General features: G+C 56.2%; 1 protein-coding gene across 2 annotated transcripts in view; it reads right to left on the reverse strand.

The window, feature by feature from the left end:
* Window positions 1-8,679: 8,679 nt before the first annotated feature.
* Window positions 8,680-16,731, reverse strand: part of TRABD2B (TraB domain containing 2B) — a 198,494-nt gene continuing 190,442 nt past the window's right edge. For both annotated transcript variants that reach the window (XM_059135321.1, XM_059135320.1), the window contains one exon: window positions 8,680-9,168. In XM_059135321.1, the coding sequence (XP_058991304.1) occupies window positions 9,017-9,168 (152 nt within the window). In that variant the 3' untranslated portion in view covers window positions 8,680-9,016. The remainder of the gene's footprint in view (window positions 9,169-16,731) is intronic.

A 16,731-nucleotide genomic window follows, 5' to 3' on the forward strand; every position in this document is an offset into this window, starting at 1 on the left:
TTCTCCCTGTCCCGGATCTTCACCAGCAGTGGGGAAGTTACTGGAGATGGGCAAAGCGGGCGGAGTTGGGTCCGCACAGCAGCCAGGAAAATGACCATCATCCGCAGGTTTTCTCTCCACAGAGGAGGACTTGTTCCCACCTCCCTCAGTGCCCTGCCACCTCTCTAGCTCCTCACCTCTCTTCCTTCCTTCTCTTGATTCCTTCTTTCTCTGGCCTGGACTTTCAGGAACAAAATGACAAAACTCCTCCCCTGATCACAAGGACTATCTTCTTCCCACCTCCTGTGAGGAGGGAGCAGGTGGCTCTCCTTACCTCAGGCTCCCAGGGTGGCAGACTTCCAAAGATGTTGCTCCTCTTCAGAGGGAATTAGGGAACACAAACCGCTTCTCCTGTCATGCAAATAAGGACCCCGAGGTCCAGAGAGGAGGAGAGGCACACTGGCAGAGGGTGTTTCTGTAAGGTTGGGTGGTGGGATGTTCGGGGCTGCGAATGTTCAGGGGTGGGAAGTGGGGCATCAAAGAACAGAAAGACAGAGGAGGAGTACAGGCACAGAGGTATGAGAGAGCAACAAAGATAGAGGCAGAGGGAGGCTCGAGGTGGCCTGTTGGCCAGCCTCTAACCTGTGGTGGGGGTCTCCGCTAACTGAGTTACGTCATCGCACACCTCCCATGTCAGAGAACTTACTACCTCCCCAGCAGTGTCACCTGGTTCTGGGTGGGGTCCGGGGATGGGCTGTATGGGCCTCTAGGGGCAGCTCCTGGGAGCTGGAAACTCTTTCCCTGTGGGCTCAGCTCTGAGCTGAGAAGCCTCCTGTCCAGGGCACAGAGAAGCCTCCTGTCCAGGGCAGCCCTACAGAGAGTTGGAACCTCATGATCATGTATCAGACAGGGCCTCCGGTTTCTCTCCAGTAAAGCACTGTTGGGGAGCTAGCTCAGAGCCAGGGACTGGGTCTGTCTGGAAAGGAGAGAGGGCTGGGGCTCCCAGGTTAGGAATTGCAGACACTTGAGTGTCCTAGGTACAAACACCTACCTCCCGGTTGTCCCCTCAGTCACCCAATCCATTGTGTCAGAGCTGCTGTTCCCGGCCACAGCTTCTTCTCCAGGGAGCACTTCAACTGAAGACTGTGTCTCCCAAGGAAGGACAAGGGCTCACTCTCTCACTGAGCTTCTGGAAAGGTTAATGACAGGAGCTTCTTTGCTTGAAAACAGCGCGTGTGTGAGGGACAGAGAACACAGGGCTCACAGGCCCCAGGGGGAGGTCTCAGACCACGGATGTCCGCCCCACAGACCATTGTGGTGGTGCGGGGTAGGGGGCAGGCCAGGCCTCTTCCTGCACCCCCATTTGGAGTCCGGTGGGTGGGACAGAGGTCTGGGCAGGCTCCATGATGTGAAAGAGGCTGATAGCTCTGGGCCTCGGATGGGTCCGAGACCCCCTGGCCTGTGCACGGGCATGCAGACCCCTCCTTGCCCTCCTCACAGGCCGCAGCCCACATGTGCTCGCACACCCAAGTGAAAGTCAAGAGGGTAATCTTGGAGCTTGGCTACTTGGCTTTCCGTTCTGGCTCTAGCATTTACCACTCATGATTGTGGTCAAGTTAACCTGTGTGCGTGTCAGTTACTTCGAAAGTGGAGAGAGGGAAGAGGAGCCGTGAGAATGAGGTGGTTCCGGCTTGTAAAGGCTCAGAACATTGCTAACGCCTCATAAATGCTCACTCCATGCGGGCCCTGCTGCGTTCTCACCGGTATCCTGGGGCGGGCCCACCATGGACAGCCCGCATCAGTCTCCGTAGGAGGCGGCAAGAACTTGTGGACCATGGCCAACACGTCGCTGGTGCCGAAGTCTCCGTAGTTTCAGAACCCAGGGAGGCCTTTCCCCCTCCCCACCCCTCAGCGACCCGCCTCCTCCCCCAGGTCCCCGTGGGCCTGTCTTCCTCTGGGGAGCTTGAAGCTGGAGCGGCGGGTGGAGACCTCAGCCCATGGGCTCTTGAAGGACGGCAAAGGTTATGAGAGAGACAGACTTTTTATCTTTAGTCTTCCCTTCCCGCTCTTCTTGCTCGCCTTCCTCCTTGACTCCACCAGTGCCCAGCAAGATGTCAAATCCCATACTTGGGGCTGGCAAATGAGAGCGGACCAGCCATGGTCCTGGCCCAGGAACGTGAGGGGAAGGTCAGGCATGTGCAGAGCATTTCAGCACAACCCCGGTGTGCAAGGAACGGGTTTCTGTGGGACCGGAGGGGACAAGGGGTGAGCTCAGCTTAGGAGCTCAGGTTTGGTGGAGCGGCTGCCACCGAGGCTGTGTCATGCAGTCCATGTAGGAGGTCCGCAGAGCCAGGTGCCAGCAAGGGATGGAGGGGCAGACCGATGGTCAGTGCTGGGGTTGGGGACAGCAAGTGCAGAGACTTGCTGAAGAGTAGGGTGCGTTCGGGAAGTGCTGAGGCAGGCAGTAATGGGAGTGCTGAACAGGACGAGAGGAACTGGAAAATTGTGAATTTCATACTGGAGATATTTCTTGGTTGGAAGGGGCCAGGTTGCGGAGAGTTTTGTGTGACCTTGACCTTTGTGCTGGGATTAGTGGGGATGTATTGGTGAGATTTAAACGCAGAAGTGATACGTGGTCATTTTGGTGGTTTATGGACCTTGCTTTGGCCGTGGGGATGGGAAGGGGTGAGGACTGAGGGGCACAGCTGCAGGTGGCCATGGTTCAGAGGAGGGTGAGGAGGGCTGGCTTGGGGTGCAGCAATTGTTGGGGGAGGAGTGGAGGAATTGGCTGGTCTTGGTGAGTGAGGGAGAGAAAGGAAGCCGTGAGGGTGAACCCCCGATTCTAGCTCATTCTGGCTGGCCAGGGATGTCTGGATCCCACTTGATGTGAGGCCTCTCCAGTCACTGGACTCCTGCCTAAGTCTCTGCCTCCCAAATCTGCCCAAATTTTTGCATGGAAAATGGGCCCGTTCCAGTTCCTCCATACCACTGCATCCAGCCTTGGACCTCCCAGCAAAGTGATTTCCCCCAGTGTTCTCTGGAGAAGGGAGAGGGAGCCATCAGCACATGAAGACGCTGTACCACTGAATTCATAATGTCTTTTATTAATATATTATGCTACAAAAATATTTTTGGCAAAATAACATTAATAGCATCTTTCTTTGTCTTCTATATTCTTAAAGGACTCTTCATGATAATTCACAGAGGTGAAGGGAAGGGGTGGTTAGAAGGACAATATCACCAATATCTTTCAAATACATTATGATCTGAAGCTGTGTCACATAATGAGAGTCAGCTGGGGGACATTCTGGAATCTCTCTGAAGCCCAGGAGTGGGGCAGGAGTTCCAGCTGCCTCTGCTGCCCCAGCCCACGGGGCCCAAGATGTCTCAGAGCCTCCCTGGAACTGTCTTAGACTCAGTTCCCGTGCAAAGCCCACTTTCCCTGCAGCAGGTCTGGGAGGGAGCAAACCTGAAGGCATGCCACTCCATCACAGTGCCTTGCCTGCCACGTGCTCCTGACCCCACGGCAGTCTTCAGGGCCAGGGAGGAAAGCCGAGCATGGAGTCCGAGGAGGGGTGCTGCCTCACCGTCATGGAGCCCTGAGATGGCACACAGCATCCTCCAGCCCCCAGAATGGCCCGGGTGGGAAACAAGGTCTCCATTTAACAGATGAGGAAATGGAGGCTCAGAACGGAGCAGGGACTTGCCCAAGGTCACCCAGCAAGGTGAAAGAGTGTCCAGAGTACCTCTGGAGAGGAAGAGCCAATATTTGGAGAAAGGATGGGGAGATCTAAGGCTGTGCCCACACTCCCAGGAAAGGACCAGGTAGGGGGTTGATCAGTCCTCATGACCCCTCTCTTCGGTACCCCATAGTCGGGGGCAGGGAGGGAAGGAGCTCCAGGCTGGGGGTCAGGGGCCTTGGGTTCCAGTCCAGCCCTCCACCCACCACCTAGAAGTCCCCCTGCCTCAGGGTAGTAGGTAAACCTGCCAATTTACATCAGGCCTGGCTGGGCTCTTGAAGAACGGGGGTGTGAGGCTGGATGGATTCCTGAGCCCTACTGGTTTAGATGGCCAGCCCGGGTGATATTTTTGGCTGCTTAGATGAATTTTTGGAAAAATAACAATGTTCAAAGAACCTGAGTATTACAGAGCCAAAAGGGACCCTCGATGTCACCCACACCAGTCCCTTGCCAAAACTTTAGTTCTCATACCACATCTCCAGCCGACGGGCCTACTGCTCTGCTCACACCTCTGCTGACAGCAAACTCACCACCTGCAGGAGACAGCTTTGGCTTTGTAGACATAATTCCATTGCCAGAGCTGAGGTCTTTGTCTCTCCTTTCCTCTCTGCATTCCTTCCTTCCTCCTTCCCTCCCTACACGTCTGTGAGGGCCATCTTTGTGTCAGATGAGGATCCAAAGATGAATTTATGTGACCCCTGCCATTAAGGAGCTCGTGGTTCCTTAGGAGAGCAGATACGCAATTACAGTCTCCACACTTATCAGTGAGTGTTAGGATAGATGCTAAAAAAGCAAAAAAGAATCACAGGGGCTTCCTGGAGGAAGTGCTATCTGAGTCAATCCTCAAAAATGAGGACTTGTGGAAAGAGAAGGGAGTTTCCAGGCCCAGGGAGTGGCACGTGTGACACATGCTATCTATTCGAGAAATGACAAATAGGATTTAGTCTGGCTGGGCACAGAGTAGGAGAGATGGGTGATGTGGCTGGCAAAGTCAGCAGGGCCTGATCATGGAGGGTGTGGAAGGCCAGGCCGAGGACTCTTGCTCTTACTCCACAGTCACTGGAACATCCCCAGCCCTGGTTCGTTCTTGCCACTCGGGACACCATCAGAGCTGCAGTTCCCAGTGGAGCCTTTTGTGTCCTTCATGTGGTTTTCATAAATGTTCCTTTTGGTGGAGGACCGTTCTTTGGGATCCATTGTGACGAGGGCACCAGGCTAGAGACTGGGAAGGTGGAACTAGGGATCCTGAGCCCCAAGGCTTGCCCCGACATAGCTAGGGCATGGCAATAGATGGCGGAGTATTTCGTATGAGAAAAATCAGCTCGTGGTGATTTGGCACAAAGGCAAATTTGCCAGCCAGTGCAAGTTCCCGTGCTTCATCCACTCTGGATCTTTGCATCTCAGCTGGAGGGGCCCGTGGTGGCCCTTTGCAGCTCCCTGCAACCTAACATCTCCATTCTCCCTGCCTTCACTCTGCTACTGGTGTGTCAGAACAGACTAGGAAGATGTGGTCATGCTGGCAGCTTCCAGAATGCCCGTGGGCCATTCGGTCAGTTTTCCTGAGATGGGGGACCAAGGGCCACCTCTGACCTCGGGCAGGTCACTTAGCCTGCTGGCTCTTAGTCCTTCCATCTTCTCCACCACATGAAGGTCAACCATGAAAGCCGTAAGAAAAGGACATGGGGCTCTCGGAGCAACAGGGACTTTTTATGAGGTCAGGCACATAGAATATGCTGGGAAAAATGTCAGCCGTGGTGGATACATCATCCAAAATGTTTAAGTAGCTACGGACAGTATGGTGGTTCCCTGGCTTGGGATGAGAGAATTCAGTGACCCAGCCGCACAGATTTCCCCAGACGTGCCTCAGGTCTTCTGGGACATAAGCTCGGTTCGTTTCCCAGCCTGGCCAGTGGGTGGGCTGCTGGGATCCATGAGCTCAGGCTGCAGACGTCTGATCAACATTGGCTCTGGCTGTCCCGTCGGCGCAGGCCTACCTAACCAGCCAGCCCACCCATCTGCCGCCATCCATCTTTCTTTAAACACTTGAGCGCTTGCTGGAGGGAACGTCTGGAATTTCCCAAGCTCTCCAGAGGACAGATCTGGGGAAGACGAGGGCTGAATCTGTCTGTGGTCAGGGGCCTGGGTAGGACAACCTCTAAAGTTCCTTCTAGGAACCTACGACTGGGTTGCTTATTTCATGTCGATGACAAGGGGTTCCTCCGGGCCAGGAAAGGTGCACATATGAGGCCTGGCACCGCACATGCTCGGCAGCCCACGGCTCGTTGGTTTACCTCTTTGGCCTCATGCCCGGCACAGATCTGGGCACGCAATCGGGTACGTGGACTGTTCACCCAAAGCCTTCCTCTTTAATTCACCTCAAGCTTCGTCTGAGTGCATCTCATGCCACACTCTGCCCTGAACTGAGGGAGATCTGGCCTGCGTGCTTCCAATTCCTTGACACTTATTTCATTGGCCAAGTGCTCCGCACCGTCTGTTTGATGTCTGACAGGCCTTCTGAGCCTGCACTGGAAGTCAGCGAAGCCCCTTCCCGCTCAGAAATAGGAAATCACAGCTCTGCCAAAGATAAATGGACTCCAGCCAGTTCGAGGCCAAAGATAAATGGACTCCAGCCAGTTGAGGGCATGGGGTCAAGTTCAGTTTACAACGTGATGCCCATGGGGCTGGCTGGACCCTCTGAAGCAGATCTCAGAGGGAGATCTGCCTATCCGGTGCCAAGATGAAAAGAAGCTCACTGCTGGCCAAGATGCTCATGGGACCTCTAGTCATCCAGAGCTGCCCCAAATTTTGTCTCAAAAGGAAGACAGCTGCTCACATTTACAAGAGGCCTGGGGGTTGTGACATTCTTGACGAGCTGGGATAAACCTTCCTGCACTCAGCTTTTGGAGAGATAACCCTGGCAGGTACCCAGCACATCCTAATCTCCCTTAGAGATGGTCCCTGAGCAAGTCACCCTGAAAAGGAGATGGGGTGCTGGGAACACTGACCATTCGCCTTGATGCACCTGTTAGCGGACCAAACACCTGCCAGCTTCCTAGCTCAGGGGGTTGGGTGCACTGGATATGAAGCCGTTCCCTGTAGAGAGGTGTTTTCAGCATGGCGGCCGTGTAAGCAGACAGAGGCTGGGGTTGGGACAAACTTAGCCTCCAGAGCATCTTGTCGAAGAAACTTCCTTACCCCCATTGCCTCTACAGCCCTCAGAGGGGAGAAAATGTTGACAGTGCTCTGTTAGTTCTCCAACAAACAGAATTCTCTGCAACAGGCGGTGCTGGAAGGCTTAGGTTTTTTAGAAATCTCGACTGTTAAAGAAGTTTGAATACATCACATTCCTATGCAAAATGTTTTTAATCTCCAGTTTAATGTAGTTTATTTTTGCTATATGTAAAGTATTTTTATACGGCTTGTATCATGATAGTTTAGCAATAAAATGGTTGAAATGGGTACAACGGCATTGGGTCTAATCAGCCAATGCCAGGTCTTCCAGGGAAGTCCATGATGTGGTGATGCTGTGGAGCACTGGGCTGGGAGTCAGCAGACCCACCCAGCTGTGCAGTCTTGGGGAAGTGTCTCCCTTCTCTGGGCTTCATGATTACTCTTAATGTTCTTATCTGTCAAACGAGGGGCCCTTTCTGCTCTTGGGTTCCAGAACTCTGTAACTGGTGAGCCTCCAGTCCAATGAGGATTTAGGGCAAGGAGGAAGGCAACCTAGGTCCTTTGCTTTCTCAGCTACCAAGCTGGAGGCAGAGGAATGAGGTCAGTCTCCCTAAGTCTCAACTGCCTGCCTGCCCGCCCAGATTCTCCCACCTGCCAGCCTCTGATTTGGTAGGAAAGCCTCTCACTAGCTCCAAGATAAGACAAGTTGGGGCATGGGACACAAGCTTGTGCACAGGCTGTTGCCAGAGCCCCTCGTTCAGAGGGGCTAACATGAGTGACTGTGGCCAAGGGGTCTCTTGGGCTGGGACAAGGGGCTTGTGCTGGCCCATCTGGGGGCGATCTCCTTTCCTTGGAGCTTCCCTGTGCAGAAAGAACATGGCAAAATACGGTCCAGGGGACGAGCATTGCTTCAGAATCATACTGATCTGGGGTCATGTCCCAGCCAGGTGACCTTGGGCAAGTCAGTTTATCCATTTGGGGGGGCTCAGTTTCCTCATCTGTGAAATGGGGACAATCACATCTCATAGAACTGGCATGAGAATCAGTGACAAAGTGAGTGTGCAAAATGCCTGCCGTGCTGCAGGCTCGGGACAAAGGGTAGCTTACATTAGGATTATTATTACTGTGCGACTCCTAGAGCCTCTGTCCCTAAAATGGCCCTTCTGTGCCCACACCTGCCTTCGACCCAGCTCACTCAGTTTGGCATGACTTCAACAGGCTCTTCTACAAGCCAGGCTCAAAGAAGACTAATGAAACCAGAACAGAGGAGTCTGGACTCACACCTGGGCTCTCTCACTTGCTGCATGACCTTGGGCAACCACCTTCCTCTCTTTGGATCTCAACTTAACCATTTGTCACAGAGGGCTGGGGGATGGCCCCTCTTGGCACCACCATCCCTCCCTCACCCCCGTGCTTTGGTCCAAACACTTACCGAGAGCTCTGGAAGGCCATTTCACAGACACTCAGGGTTTTCAAAAATAGCAGCATTCTTTCCTAAAGTACCTTCCCACCCTAGGATGCAGCCACGGAAGGGAAGTCGTCAGCGTTCACATCTCTGGCTCCCAGATCCAGCTTCAAAAGCTAATAAGCCTGTCTGCCTGCCCCTCTCTCTGAGGTCCCCATGGTGGGAGAAGCCAAACCCAGACAGCGGAGGCTTCTGCGGGCCTAGGAGCAAGCCAGTTCAAGGCCATGGTCTGCCTGAGATTGCAGAACTCCTGGCAGCCTGGGTTCACCTCCTGGGTTGGTGCTGGGGCTACTTAAAGTGTTAACATAGGCCACATAAAAATAGTTTTATCGGTAAGAATAAATACATTTTTCTTTTTTAATATGGACACATATTTTACAAAAGAGCCCCATAGCACTATGGGAAATTAAGATCCTTCTACAAAAAAGAAGATGTAACTCGGGTACAATAAAGCTCTAGTGTTCTAACGGATCCCGTCTGGACTGCCCGTGAGGTGTCAGGCACCCCCGAGGTGGTGGCAGGGGCAGTTGGGGGGGGGGATGGCCACACACCCTCCTGTGGTTTCTCTGGCTTCTCTGTACTGGTGCCCAAGGTCAGGAGGGCCCAAGGCGGTGCCACAGGAGAGGGGCTGCAACGCAGGCCACAATGGCGGGGAGGAGGCCTAGGGTGGGCTGGGGGCGGCAGGGCGCTGAGCTGCTGGTGGGGCCCGGCTCTTCCCGCTGCTGAAGCCGCTCTGAGAGCTGCAAGGCTGGCCCCGCGGTCCCAGGGCTGTGTGTGGGCTGCAGGGGTGGCGGGGGCGGTGAGGCGGCCGTGCTGGAGGGAGAGAGAAAGCAGGAGAACCCCGGAACGACCACTCAGTAGCCTCATCCTGGGCTCTGGCCTGGGGTTCAGAGGCGACTTTAGGGAATCTACTTTCTTATAAAATGGAGGAGATGGGGCTGGCTGGACAGGGAAAGTGAACTCCTGAAGCTGAAGGCCCCAAGCATGACCACTCGATACAGATCCCAGGGAAGAAAGAACTGAAGTGCCACAGAGGGGCTGGGTCTGGGCTCATGCTGGGGGGAGTCAGCCTCCAGGCCTGTGTGCGCACTGTCCCTGCCCAGCCCGAAATAGACAGGAAATCAAGCACACAGACAACCCCACCATCTTTTGCCCTTCTAATAACATCTACCAGTTACTGAAGGTCTCTCCGGCCTCAAAACCAACCTTCACAGTGGGTCTCTTCACCCCCCGTCCCTAGACGAGAGGGCCAGGGATCAGAGAGGCTAAATGGCACTGGGTCCCAGGAGAAAGCACCGCCTGGGCAGGAGCCTGGGTCAGCCGCCCTCTACATAAGCCTAGGGAGGTTGAGGGAAAGCTGTGATCCTTCATGAACTCATAAAAATAGAATCCAGTTCTGGAGGGAATGGGTGAGATTGTTGGCTCAAGAAAACCTATGAAAGGGAGCATGAAGGAGGGAGAGATAGAGAAATAAGGAGATTGAGTACAGAATGAGCCTGCTGGCTGAGGTCAGCGCCCAGTGACATGGGGAAGTGCAGGGTAGGACAGGGGCCAGGTGGGATGGGTGAATGGCTCAAGCTCTGGAAAGAGAAAGATAGCACCTCATCAACAAAGAGAGAGCCAGGGACAGAGGAAGAGAGAGGACAAGGGTAGACAAGGTCAGAGGTATAACCCAGAGAGGCCACAGGGGTAGAAGGCTTCAGGATGAAAAGAGAGTTGGAGTTCAGGGGCGCTGGACCCCACCTGCTCTCGTGGAGCCCTGGGTAGGGGAGGCAGATGGAGATGCGATAGAGGATCTGACAAGTCCCATCACAGCAGACGTGCAAAGGCGGGAGGGGAAACTGGGTAGGGGGCACACAGATGGGCCCCTGTCCAGGGCAGGGCCAGGAAGGCCTCCTGAAGAGGTGACACAGCAGTCAGCCTGAAGACAGTCTACCTTGCATGTGACTGAGGGTGTCCCTAGTGGCCAGAGAAGTACTTAACCCAGCCCGTGGCAGCTCTGAGCCAGCACCTAGTACACATCAACCCCTAATCCTTATGGCCACGCTATAAGGCAGATCTGACTCTTATCCCCATTTTACTTAGGAAGAAACTGAGGTACCAACAGGTTAAGTAAACTTGCCCCAGGACTCACAAGGAGGCTGGGATCTGAACCAGGCACACAGAAGGTGCTTGCTAGCAGCTGAGGCACAGGCAGGAAACTTGCCCCTCCCTGGGAGTCTGTGGTGTGGGTAGCCTCCTCCGTGTGGGACGAAGCCCTGTTTTCCAGGGCTTACTGCCCCTCCCCAGGAGGCTGTTCACTCGCTGGGCCCTCAGATCGTCCCCCGCTCTACCTTGACCTGCACTTCCATGTGCCAGACACCCCTGGCTCAGCCTGGGGTCACCATGCATGCCCCTTCCTCCAAGCAGGCTGGGGCCTCTGCTCAGGAAGAAGGTGTTCAGATGGCCTCAGTCAAGAAGGTCCTCGCTCCTGGCCTGTCCCTCATTCTCTACTCCTGGTTGTGCTCCAGCCATGAGAACCTGCCGCACCCTCACATGAAGTTCTTCTCCACCTGGCGTCTACAGTGGTCATGAACTGTGCTGCGCTGTCTTTAGAAACTTCGAGAATAGCTAGCAGGAGAGGAGGGAGTGTGCCTGTGGAACAGAAGCAGGCAGACCAGGTGGCTCTGACTGCCCGCGATGACCCACAGTGCTTGGCAGAGGATGGCTCACCCTGTATCCGCCGGCAGGACACCAAGACCTCTCACACAGTTGGGGACCAGCCGACCTCACCTATCCTGCCTCTGCCAGCATGTGCCACCGTGTCCAGTCACCCTGACTGTCCTGCTGCCTTGTCCCACCCACCTATGAAGGCCTGGTTCAACGTCCCCACAATACCTCGCATGGATCTCACTGTTGCTGCCGTGTCGCACACAGGTACCTATCTACAGAGGTGCTTGGATGGGCTCCCGCTTGGGAAGGGCCCCGAGCAGTGCCCGGCACGCTGGACACATGACACGGCTCGGCTCTTTAGCATCGTATGTTCGTGTGTGTCAGTCCTCATGAGCAGCTTTCTCCGTTTACGAAGCGCTTCCTAGGAGCCCATAGACACTGCGATGCTGTACCCGTGTCACCTCATTATCCCCATTTCCAGGTTGACGGGACAGCCTGCAGGGGATCGGGATATGGAGGAGCACCCAGTGGAGGGCACATAGGTCGGCGTGCTGCTTCCTGCTGAGACCTGGAAAACCCGTGTGTGGAGGGAGGGCTGGCCCTGGGAAGGTCATGCCTGAGCCCATGCCACTACCTGAGCCCCTTCTCTCCCTTTCTCTTCTAATGAGAAAAGCTCCACACGCTACACAAAGGGTCCATGACGGTCCCTTCCCAGGGGCTGCCCTGTGCTTTCAGCCTGAGCAGCCAGGAGGCTAGGAGGCCCAGCCTCAAGAAGAGAGGCTTTGTGCCACCTGCAGTGCCCGGAGCGGGGGCCCAGGCGGCGGGCTGCAGCCAGCCCCGCCATCAGAAGGAAGATAAGTAGGAGTTAGGAAAATTATGTCTCACAAGGCGCCCAAAGGCATTTGCTTTCACACTTTGAAAAGCAAAGATGCACACTCCCCCTTGGAGCCTGAGCGGGGGGTTTTATTGCTTGGAAGGAGTCCCAGGGAAATGGGGTGGGGGGCGGAAAGCCCCTCCAAATACCCCCACCTCCCCAGCCCACTCTGCTCACAAAGCTCAGTCTCCTAGTTCAGACCCCCCTCCCCCCCACTCCAAGCTCCCAGGCCCATGTAGGGGAAAACTGTCTCATGGCAAAGGGGCCTCGAAGCCAAACCAAACACTGAGGGCGCCCAGGCTCCGCAGACGGCTGGCACCAACGAGCTAAGTCTGCTCCGAGCCGACTGGGCCCCTCGCATGGGGAAGGGCCCCACTGCTTGGATGGAATGCTGAAGCCCCGTTCAAGAATGCCATATGTCCCCGTCTGCTGTGTGACTTGGGGAAAGTCCTGTCATCTAGGTCTGTTTCCCTATGTGTGCAATGAAGGAGCAGGAACAGACCCATGCATTTTAAAAATGTTTTCTAGTAGTAGAAGCCAGAAGAGAGAGCTTAGGCAGAAGCTCGAGGTGTAAAGCACAGAGGAGGGCTGCTGCTCGAGACAGTGTCAGCTGTCTGCCCACGGAGGCCCCTCCAGGGGGCTTCCTGGACCCCTGCACCTAGAGGGTCTCCAAGAGCATCTGAGACTGGGTGCTGGGGGTCTCCGCAGGTGGTGACTTTCCTCCCAATGCAAAGGGCTACTGGCTATGCCCCGGGCGACCTTCTCGGAGGCTTCCAGGGACACAGAGTAGAGAGGGGGCTTGGGGTCCAGGTGACTGGTAGTCCTACTGCCCGCGGGTACAGCCCTTGATGTGGTCCGGCTGGAGGAGACCCTGCTGTCAGTATCGTCTGGCCTCTGCCTCTTCGAGCCAAGCAGGTCAGAGGCCGGTGGAGATCTATGGCAACAGGTATCCCTGCAGCTCGATGCCCTGATGTCCAAGGCCTGTGCCCACCTCCATGCCTTTGGCTTCACGGCCTTCTCTGCAAGGAATGGCCTCATCCACCCTGTGGCCCCGGCTGTCTGATTCCTTCGCAGGCACAGGAGCACTGCGGGGCTCCAGGGCTTCTTCAGCCACACCGTGTTGGGAGCTGGCCGTGACCTGAGACTTCTCCTGCTCTTGTCCCCACCTGATCTTGTGCCTACCAACGTGGGGCTGGGTAACCGGCGTGTGCCCAGTGTGCTCCTGCTAAGCGGCAGGAGTGGAACCCACCCAGAGGCTCACTAAAGGCTTGTAGCAGAAGCCAAGCTCAGGGCCCCAGAGCAGCTCCTGCTGGGGCGGGAAGAGTGGCATCTGAGGCCAGCCCGAGAGTACCACCCGCAGTGCTGGAGACCACGGCCACTGAGCATCACAGGTGGCCTGGCGCCAGCTTACCACTTCATAGCATCCTGTTGTTTGCTTTCTAACCCTCAAAGCAAGTCCCAGGAAGGGCTGGGCTCTGAAGCCCATTCTGCTCCCATTTGTCTGTGCTGTTGTTCATGGAGATCCTGTTTCCCGTTTCTCACGGAGTATCTTCTACCTGCGATCTCACAGCATTCTGGCCTCACACAAAGACGTCGACCATGCAGGACCATCCCAGGAGAAGGTCTGGCTTTGCTGGGAGAAATTGGAGCTGGGGAGCCTGGGGCAGGATGGGCAGGTCAGGCTGAGGTGGGCACGGCTCTCTCAGGGGCCTAGGAGGTGGAACAGTGTCTTCTCCCCTTCGAGGGGGCCCTGGGCACCTGCTCAAACCTCAGGGAAACTGAGGCCCAGAAGGACAATGATATGTGTGTGTGTGTGTGTGTGTGTGTGTCCAGTATGGTACACTCACAAGCCCTCTGGGTCTGTCCACATTGAGGCCTACCTGTGCCTTGCTTCCAGCCACGCCCAGCACTTAGAAGGAGCTGTCTTGCCTGCACCTGCCTCCTCATGACTGTTTGTTTTGACGGCCCCGCACTCTGCCGCCTTGTTTATCCAACCCTCTACCCTCATCGCATGCACATAGCACAGCTGTGGAGGGGGAGAGCAGCAGAACTGGCCTGACCTTTGGAGACGGTCAAGGCCCTACCTGCACAGAAGGAGAGACTGAGGATTGTCACGAACCCCATATCGCACACAGCCAGCATGGGAATGCGCCCTGCCCGGCCGCCACCCTCCTGGCCCTCCGATGTGGCGGCTCCCTGAGAGTTCTGTACCACCACTTCACAGCCGTCTGCGGACACAAGTCTGGCCCTTTCCAGGGGTCCTCCTAAATCACCCTGCCAAGGGCTGCTGCTTCTCTAAACCCCCTCCACAGTGTTTCCGTCTCAGGGAATGAGGGCCGAGAGGAGGGTCCACAAACCCCCCATGAAGCCCCTGGCCGCTGGAGAAGTCCAACCTGGACCTGGTGCCCAGGGCCCCCAAGGCCTTTCAACCCCAGTGAGGGACTACAGCCCGGGTGACTGTGCTGAGATGGGGGGCGCCTTCAGGGGCTGCGGGATGTCGGGGAGGAGAGAAGGGACACAGCCAGTGTGGACGGAGGAGATGCTTGCCAGGCGAGTGCGGGAGGGGCATTTGCATGGCCATGGGCAAATATGACCTTTAGCGTCAGGCAGACCTGGGTGTGAGCTCTGACTTCACAGTCCACTCGCTGTGTGGTCTTGGACACGTTACCTGACTTTGCTGGGCCTCGGTCTCCTTGTTTCAGAAACAAAGCTTACTTCCCAGACTCCTGGCAGGACCCGGGGCACGAGTCTGCCGTTGGAGCTCTGCCAATGTCCCCTCGTGCCCACCCCTGGCAGAGAGAAAAGCAAGAACGAAGGCAGGAGGAGGGCCGGGCACAGCCCGCTGAGGGGCAGCATGCAGCCTGGCAAGGACAAGGCCCGCAGGAGCGGCAGCTCCAGGCCGGAGGGGAGGCCACAGGCTCTGCGTCCAGGCTGTGCAGGAGGAAGCTGGCCTGGCCATGGCAGGGAGCACCAAAGAATCTCAGGCTGCTGGGGGCAGTGTGCTTGGGCAGGAGGTGGTTTTGGGGGGCGGGGGGGGGAGTGTGGGAGAGGGGATGGATGTGGGGGAAGAAAAATGAGAAAACCTGGGATAGAGTTATAGCTCCAAGGATAATGATTTTGTTAGATGTGCCTCAGGTTCCCCCTTGGGAGAGCTTGCCTTTGTTCCCTCTCAGAGGAGTGGAAATTTGGAAACCCTGGGCAGGTGGGGTGAGTCCCCTGGGAGTGACAGAAGGGTGCCCCACCTAGGCCTCTCAAGGAACTCCAGGCCTGTTTCCTTGAGAAGCATCGAGAACCCAAACAGGGTGCCCATCCATGGAAACTTCCCTCTCCAGTCCCACCAGATGGAAGAAAGCTCTTCAACCACAATTTACCTGTTAGTTTGGAGAAAGGGTTCCCTCTTGCCAAAGAAAAGCTATTTTCTTCTCCTGAAACCAGGCTCTGTGTTTCAGAGCTACGTGTTGTGAAAAGGAAACCGTTTGGAGCCGTTTGCTGAAATTTACCTTTCAGAAGTGGTTAGAGTCGGGGGTCCGCTGCTGGAGCTGACAGCAGGCCCCCATCACCTCATGGGCCAGGCCCACCCCGGACTGGGTCTCTTGATGGCCCCAGCAGGCTGATGAGGGCCCCGAGTCCCCCTCCCGATGGGAGCTATCTGTGGGCCGCCTGTGCCTCCACCGGCCCTGAACCTCCTGGCAGGCGGCAGGCCCTGCCCCGCACTGAGGAAGAGGCCCTCTGACAGCTGCTCCCAGGTCGGAAGGGGCGGCCCACGCAGGGCATGTGAGCCAAATATGTCACAGCTAATAGAGCTACAGCGGTGCCTCTGTCCCTGGCGGGGCGGGGGTGGGGGGCGGGCAGGCTGGCCGGGGCGCCGCACATTTCTCAGTAACCCAAGTCAGATGCTCTGAAACCAAAGCCCAAAGGAGTAGTGGGCTCCACTCCTAGTTGCTGGAAGTCTTTGTAGAATAGCACACCTCTCAGACTTTAGAAGAGCAGACTGGACTGTGTCATCCGTTGGTCATGGACTCAGACACCTGGCTGCAGGAGGACCATGAAGTTGACAGGGCTGGAGGCAGTCCCTGATGGCTTGTGTGACCCTGGACAGACCCCTTTCCCCCCAGCCTGTAAATGCAGAACTAGGTCCACGTTCCCCAAAGCTGTGGAGAAGTCTCCCGAGTGCAACTTCAGCCCGAGGGTAGACACAGCATCCAGCTCCCCAGGCCTGTGCAGTGCAGGGTCAGATTAGGAGGGCTACAGGGGCCTGGACATAGGTTTGTTTGCAGGTACCCCGGATGACTCTTTCTTGGGGTGCAGGGGAAATCCCAGATGATGGTCTTTAGGGCTCAAGGGAGACTCCGAGTCTCCAAGGGCCCACTGCTGGGGCTCAAGGGCCAGGGTTGGTTACCGCAGTGGATAGGACTCTGACCTTCACTCACAGTCACTCCCTGGGGCAACCCGCGTGGTGTCTGGTGACACTGTTCACCACACACACACAGACTCCCACCCCAACGTGGAAGCTAGGGAGACTGTTTTGAGCCTGCAGGCAGAAGTTGGGAGGTGGCATCCTGCTTTCAGCAGGAGCTGCTTTGACAGACAGGCTGGGAGGGTGGCACGGGGCAGCAGGGGCACGCAGGCAGGGGACAGGCAGGTACTACTAGCACAGTAGGATGATCTCTGCACCTGCCCATGCTCACGGCCGTGCACCATGAATGCCATCCTCTCCCGAGATGGAGCCCACAGCCATAAGGGCAGTGGCAGCCCCTGCCATCTCTTTCTTGCAGAGTGGGACCCTCTGCTCCCTCCCTGACCGGGTGCTGGCCACTCAGATCTTCCGGGGACAGGGAGCTCGCAACCTT

This window comes from Mustela lutreola, chromosome 10, assembly GCF_030435805.1.
Source record: "Mustela lutreola isolate mMusLut2 chromosome 10, mMusLut2.pri, whole genome shotgun sequence".
In the NCBI taxonomy this organism is placed as follows: Eukaryota; Metazoa; Chordata; class Mammalia; order Carnivora; family Mustelidae; genus Mustela; species Mustela lutreola.